Here is a 7,580-nt window from a genome sequence, read left to right as displayed (position 1 = left end):
TCAAGAACGACATGCGCTCGCTGCATATTATGCTGCACGATCCGAATGCTGCTCAGATGGGTGCGTTCCGTGGAACGATCCTCCATAATCCGTTCTTTGAAGGAGACTTTCAAGCGCCGCCTTGTGAGGCGGGCAGTTTTTTTTTTGTCTTGAGATCGGTGGTCGTGCTTCATATTCCTGCGCATGCAATTTGAGCAGACCGAGGTCTTTTTCACATCCATGCAGGATATAATGGTATGTCCCTTTTGGGCACAGTGACCGCAAACTTCCTCCTCCGATTTGCAAAACTTCGCCATATGGCCAAACATTTGGCACTTGTAACACCGGGTCACTGCGTGGTAGTCTGAACCCTACAAGACATCCACCCAATGTAAACCTGGCCGCCATTCTCCAAACCGACTGTGGGTGCTGCGAAGACCGAGGCAATCTGACTTTACGGATTGTCTCGATCGCGGCGGCCGCCCTGCGATTGGGACCTCCGGATTCGCGTCCTGGATACCTTTGTCGACATTAGGCCCACCATGAAGTACCTGAGCCTGATCGTCGACGGCCGCTGGCGCTTCAAAGAGCACTTTGACAATATCGGGGAGTCAGAGTTGAGGGTTCGCCACTTATATGCGGAGGTGGTGCGGTCGATAGCCCTTTATGGGGCCTGCGTGTGGTATCGCTCGCCGTGCGGGCCATACAGGGATACCGTATTATCTCTGCCAGGGCGGCGGGCCTCCTTGCCGTGATTTCGCCCTTTCCATCTGGCACCGGTGGAGCGGGCGGCGATGTTCACGATCGCCTGCTCCGCCCGCCACCCTCCGGGGGTGGAACTCGCGGCGGGGGAGGTACGTGAGGTCGAGTGCCAGAAGAGCTAAACCCGCAGAGACACGCTGGCGCGGTGGAAGCAAGAGCTTGCTCCATCGGGACGTCCAATTGTCCGGGCCATCCTGCCCATATTTGATACATGGTGCAGGATGCGGGAAAGGTTTATCTTTCGCCTCATGCAGGTGCTCTCCGGGCATGGATGCTTTGGAGAGTACCTGCACCGGATGAGGCGGGAGCCGACACCGCAGTATCACCACTGCGGCGAGGAGGTGGACACGGCGTGGCATACACTCGAGAAGTGTCCGGCATGGGCCGCGCCGCGCCGTGCCCTAAGAGTCGTAGTGGGTGGGTGACGTCACCCGCACCGGCGTACGCCCCTGCGTAGGGATATCAATGGTGGGGGGCCGCGAGGGGCGCCCCCGCGACGTTATGTGCCTCGCACGGAGACGGCTAATGTGGTGGCACGGGGTGTGAGCTGACGCTGGCCCCACGAGGGGCTATAATTCCCCCTGTGACGGGCCAACCTGTTCGACCTATCCCCACTTAGACCACCGGGTATTGTGGGGGAGCATAGGGGGTGGGGTGGGGAGGGTCAGGGCGTGCCAGATCACGTCTCCGACGATCCTCCCCTGCTGATGTCGGCGTCTTCTTGTCCTGGTATTCAGGGAGCTCTTAGTTTCCTGAACCAGTACGGATACGAAGACGCCGGGGGTTGTGGGTAGACCGAGTGGAAGCTCGGGAAGCCCGTTCCGACGGCCCCAGAGATGGGGACACCGAGCGGGTCCCTCAGCCCGGGGTCTTATAGAGTAGGTAGTAGGCGAAGCTAACACCCTCCCCCCGGGATGCATGTATGTTGGGAAGTATCCTGCGAGTACTCGCGTGTACCAGGCGCTTCCCACGTAGCTCAGGCGGGTGTGGGAATTTAGTGGGCAGCCATTGCGGACGGGCGCAGTCCCTCATAAGTAATAAAGAGAGGCCGGTTCTACCTCAGGAGCTCCGAGGGGAGAATCGAGGGCGAGGGGCGAGCGGGGGGAGGTGCACGAGTGGTGGTTGTGGGGGGTGTAAGTATTACCTACAGTCGGTAAGGTAGGATGCAATTATTACCTACGATCGTTAAGGTAGAGGGGGACACCACCGGTCGGTAATTAACAGCGATCGGTAAAAAAGAAAAACGCAAATTTTACATGTAACGATATAACCGGGTAAGGGTGGGGAAACTGTCCTCTTCGCGCGAAGGAGTGGTGGTGTTTTTTCAGGCCCCGCGGGTTCCCTCTCTTTCTCGCGCCCAATTATTTTCTTCCTCGCACTCAGGCCCTTTTACCCGTGCAACACGTAAGATTAGAAAAGCTGAGGTAATTATCATAGGTAATTATCAGAGATCGGTAAAAAAGAAGAAGAAAAACATCATTTGTTCGACGTTTGGTAAGTATTATTATCGTTATCAGAGATCGGTAAAAAAGAAAAACGCAAATGGTACATGTAACGAATTGTGGCGTGAAATAGACACTGCGTTCGAGAGCCGCGTATTAACCGGCGCTGTTTTAAATTCCCACTACATCAAACAGCGTAACTTTCTTCGGGATGCGAGAGACGTTGTGCTCGAGCATATACGGGGTGCATTGGTGAAACATAAGACACTGAAAGTGAATACCGCGTTTAATGGAGAGTTTGTAGCGGGTGATAAACGCTCAAACAAGACTATCAGCACGAAAAACTGTGAAATCTTCGGCGCGATCAATCTCGAAGAGTGGTACGAGCAACGCGTCGTCGAACCCACTCTAGCATCGATGGAAGAATTTCAAGAACGGTATAGCAGATGGGCACTGTCGCTTATACTCAATTTAATTGTTAACGTGAATAAATATATACCGCTGCATGGTGGATGTAACATACAATTACCGCGAGAAATACAACTAAAGAGAGCTGTAATCAATATATGCTCGAACGACAATGCATGTTTCGCGTGGCCGCTCTGCATCCAGCCGAAAGGAACGCATGTCGGGCACCGGTATATCCTCATTATTCAATAGTGTTGAATATGCAGGATATCGAATTTCCAATGAAATTGAACCAAATTAAAAAGTTTGAACACGTCAACAACATCTCCATCAACGTCTACACCACTGAAGAGAAGAAGGTTCTGCCGATACGGCTCGCCACACGGAAGATGGAGAGACACGTCAATTTGCTGTATTTAGAAGGAGCAAACGGCGTTGGACATTTCGCGTAGATCAAAAACTTGTCTCGCCTCGTGAGCTCACAATTGAGTAAAAAGAATCATCGAAAATACTTTTGCGATAGGTATGTATATAATAATAACAATTATTTTTTATTTTTTAAATATGTTATGTTTGAAAAAAAATTTACGTCTTTTTATTGCAGATGCTTGCACTACTTTAGTTCGAGTGAGAAGCTAGAAGCTCACACCGTAGATTGCGAGAAGATGAACGAATGCGCAATCGTATTACCAGATGATGAAAGCAAGTGGCTTAGCTTCGACTACTACATCCGGAAAGAGTGACATCCATTTGTGGTGTACGCCGACCTCGAGTGCATTCTGGAGAAAACTGATCGAGAAGCACCAAGATCCACGTACCAGCATCATAAAGTATTTAGTATTGCATATTATGTTCAATGCGCGTACGAGTCGTCCTTGTCGGTATACCAATGTCGTCGTGATGCGAATTGTGTTTCCTGGTTCGTCGAAGAATTAAAGAATTTGGCACATTTTGTTAAATCAATTTGATCAAATAACATACAAATGGATGATTTAACGAGCGAACAGTAGGAGACATTTCGCAACGCGACGCATTGTCACATTTGCGAAAAACCGTTTGGAGAAAACGATACGAGGGTTCGCGATCATTGCCATCTAACCGGTCGGTACAGAGGTCCCGCGCATTCCAATTGTAATCTAAATTATAAAAACTCTTTTTGCATTCCTATAGTCTTTTATAATTTGTCCGGTTACGATTCGCATTTTATTATCGAAGAAATAGCTAGAGCCTTCGAGGGTGCCGTCAGTGTATTGCTCCTAACAAAAGAAAAATACATCTCATTCACAAAAAGTGTCGAAGATCCAAATGGACCGTCGCGAAATTGTATAAAATTGAGATTCATCGATTCATACAAATTCTTGAGTACCAGTCTCGATAAATTAGCGTCTTTCTTAGATAAAAGCAAATTTAGAATTTTACGAACCGAGTTTCAATATTTGTTTACCGAAGATTTCGAATTATTGACGCGAAAGGGTGTTTTTCCGTACGAGTACATTGACTGTGCCGAAAAGTTGGAACAATCATGTTTGCCATCGCGCGAATCATTTTACAGTTCCTTGACGGATGATACAGTATCGGAGAGCGAGTACGCGCACGCCGAGAACGTGTGGATACGGTTTTCCATTCAAACGCTGGGCGAGTATAGCGATTTGTATTTGAAAACAGATGTCTTGCTGTTGGCTGATATTTTTGAAAATTTTCATGAAAGCTGTATAACAAGTTACGGACTCGATCCCGCGTATTATTACACTCTGCCCGGTTTTACGTGGGATGCTATGCTGAAGCATACAAAAGTTAATTTCGAATTACTAACAGATATCGACATGGTCCTGTTTATCGAACGCGGTATATGCGGCGGATTAAGCCAATGTTCAGGTAGATACGCGATAGCCAATAATAAGTACATGCAGTCGTACGATCCATCGAAAGCGTCGTCGTACTTGATGTACTTTGATGTGAAAAATCTGTATGGATGGGCAATGTGTCAACCATTGCCATATGCAGAATTTCGATGGGTCGACAACGTTGCAAACTTTGACGTGTCTTCGATTGCTGCCGATTCGCCTACGGGTTATATTCTAGAGGTTGATCTAGAATATCCGCAACGCTTGCACGACATTCACGCGGACCTGCGGTTCTGTCCCACACGTGCCAAACCACCTGGCAAAAGAGAGGACAAGCTGCTCGCAACTCTATACGATAAGCAGCGCTACGTTATCCACTATCGTAACCTGCAGCAATGCACGCGACATGGTATTCGTATTACAAAGATACACCGCGTCCTCCAATTCGCACAATCACCCTGGCTCCGCGACTACATCGAATTAAATACAAAGTTTCGAACTCTCGCTACAAACGATTTTGAAAAGAATTTGTATAAATTGATGAACAATGCGGTATTTGGCAAAACTATGGAGAATATACGCAAATCACGTCGATGTAAAATTAGTAACAAAATGGGAAGGGAGATATAGTACGGAGGCAATGATCGCAAAACCAAATTTCCACAGCCGTAGCGTGTTTTCGGAAAACTTAGTCGCCATCGAACTGCGAAAGCTTGCGGTGAAGTTCAACAAACCGATCTATGTGGGTATGTGTATACTAGATATATCTAAGGTTTGTTTGTATGAATTCCATCACGATTACATGTTACCCACACATGGCGATAAATGTAAAGTTATGTATACCGATACGGATAGTTTAATGTACCACATCGAGTGTGAGAATATTTATGATACTATAAAACGTGATATTAATCGATTTGATACAAGCGATTATCCGGTAGGGAACGTTTACGATATACCGCTTGTAAACAAAAAAGTCCCCGGTTTGATGAAAGACGAAAACAATGGGACAATAATGACAGAATTTGTTGGACTCAAAGCGAAAATGTATGCACTGCGTGTAGATGGTAAAAAAGATACGAAAAAGGTGAAAGATGTAAAAAGTAACGTTGTTTCCAGGATGATAACTTTCGACGACTACACGCAGTGCCTACGAAACGAAATTGAAATGATTCGAAATCAGACATGTATAAGATCAAAATTACACAAAGTAGACACAATGGCGGAATCAAAAATCGCTCTGAGTCCGTACGACGATAAGCGGTATATCGTACCCGACTCAACGGATACATTGCCGTGGGGTCATTATAAAATACCGCTTTAGATATATCAGTATATGTATTTTGTAAATCATTTTTACCTCGATTTTAATAGATGTACGTATACATTTAGTTGTAAATAAAAAAAAACATTGTAATGTAACTAATAATGCTAGTATATATATAAAACTGAATATTTAATTTAAAAAATGTTAATTTTTTACAATACATTATCTTTATTTATCCATGAATTGTGTGCACTATTCAATCCTAACCATTTCACGTACACCTTATTCCCTTTCCGGCGTAACACTTTGTCCACAAGGTACACATCAGCGTTAGCAACACGTTGCAACTCGTGTTCGTAAAATCGTCCAACAATTGGTTTTCTGAACCTCGGCGATCGTAAATATTTCAGTACCCTAATTAGGTGTGTAACCTTTTTCAAAAATTGTTTTCAATTTGCTCACACGTACCGCATCTCCCACTCTGAATCGTGCGGGAGCGGCAATCTTTACGTGAAACATGCATTGTCGTTCGAGCATATATTGATTACAGCTCTCTTTAGTTGTATTTCTCGCGGTAATTGTATGTTACATCCACCATGCAACGGTATATATTTATTCACGTTAACAATTAAATTAAGTATAAGCGACAGTGCCCATCTGCTATACCGTTCTTGAAATTCTTCCAGCGATGCTAGAGTGGGTTCGACGACGCGTTGCTCGTACCACTCTTCGAGATTGATCGCGCCGAAGATTTCACAGTTTTTCGTGCTGATAGTCTTGTTTGAGCGTTTATCACCCGCTACAAACTCTCCATTAAACGCGGTATTCACTTTTAGTGTCTTATGTTTCACCAATGCACCCCGTATATGCTTGAGCACAACGTCTCTCGCATCCTGAAGAAAGTTACGCGGTTCAATGTAGTGGGAATTTAAAACAGCGCCGGTTAATACGCGGCTCTCGAACGCAGTGTCTATTTCACGCCACAAGAGTCCAATGCTTGAATGGCCGGCACCTTCGTACACGAAACGTCTGCACAACGAATACTTTAGACTATCGAGACGCGCGATACGTGCGATCAACGATTGTTGAACACCGATCGATAATCGTGGGCGTTTTGCTCGACTATGTTCTTCCACCGACTCGAGGCACTCGTTGCATCGTTCTTCCCATGCGAGGTATTCTCCTTGCGAAGTCAATCGATCGGCCTGGTCCCACAATCGACTTTCCATTTCCAAGAGTTCTTCAATGGTTGCACTCACTTCTTCGCTGGGGGGTCACTACAGAACGGTTTGAATGCAGTTCAATCTGCAGCACAATTTTTATACTCTAGGTCACGTGATTTTGTCACATGATATGCTCCTACTATGATGTCACGGCCTGCAGATTTTCGTAATCCCCTCATATTCCGTATCGCTGTTTTCGTATGTTTTCCTGAGAACGTATATATATTTTTGGGAATTACACCACTGATGTATCAACTCATTAGAATGACTCCGCGATGATGAGGGTCTTATTACGTATAACAAAATTAGATCACGCGCTACGTAAAGATGTGTATGCTAAAAATAAATGTGGATAAGAAAGTGAAATGTGTGTGGGAGGGGAGATTTGCTGTTTCAGCATTTTTTTCTTTTTTGTCCATCTGACAAAGAGTGGGGGGTGTTATACAAAAATGTCTAAACGCTTTTTTTCAATCATTGTTCGCAACATCGTTCTATCGCCTCGTATTGAAACATCAGCGATGTGGTTCAATGCTGAAATCGCTCGAGCAACGCGAGAGAATCTTCCGAACAAGGAGTTCAACCAACCGTTAACAAAGAAATCGCGCACACAGTAAGTTCTTTGACAATATATTGCAAAATGTGCAGTCAAAATTCA

General features: G+C 45.6%; 1 protein-coding gene across 1 annotated transcript; it reads left to right on the top strand.

Annotated features, from left to right (window-relative positions):
* Positions 1-962: 962 nt before the first annotated feature.
* LOC128888867 (uncharacterized) lies at positions 963-3,772 on the top strand. Its single transcript, XM_054146032.1, is given in 3 exon segments — positions 963-1,154; positions 2,858-3,114; positions 3,196-3,772. Coding segments are annotated over 3 exon segments (855 nt in total). The 3' UTR covers positions 3,602-3,772.
* Positions 3,773-7,580: the final 3,808 nt, after the last annotated feature.

The sequence above is a fragment of the Hylaeus anthracinus genome, unplaced genomic scaffold (genome assembly GCF_026225885.1).
Source record: "Hylaeus anthracinus isolate JK02 unplaced genomic scaffold, UHH_iyHylAnth1.0_haploid 11994, whole genome shotgun sequence".
Lineage (NCBI taxonomy): Eukaryota > Metazoa > Arthropoda > Insecta > Hymenoptera > Colletidae > Hylaeus > Hylaeus anthracinus.
The sequence above is the reverse complement of the archived record's forward strand: the minus strand, read 5'-3'. Positions and strand labels throughout refer to the sequence as shown.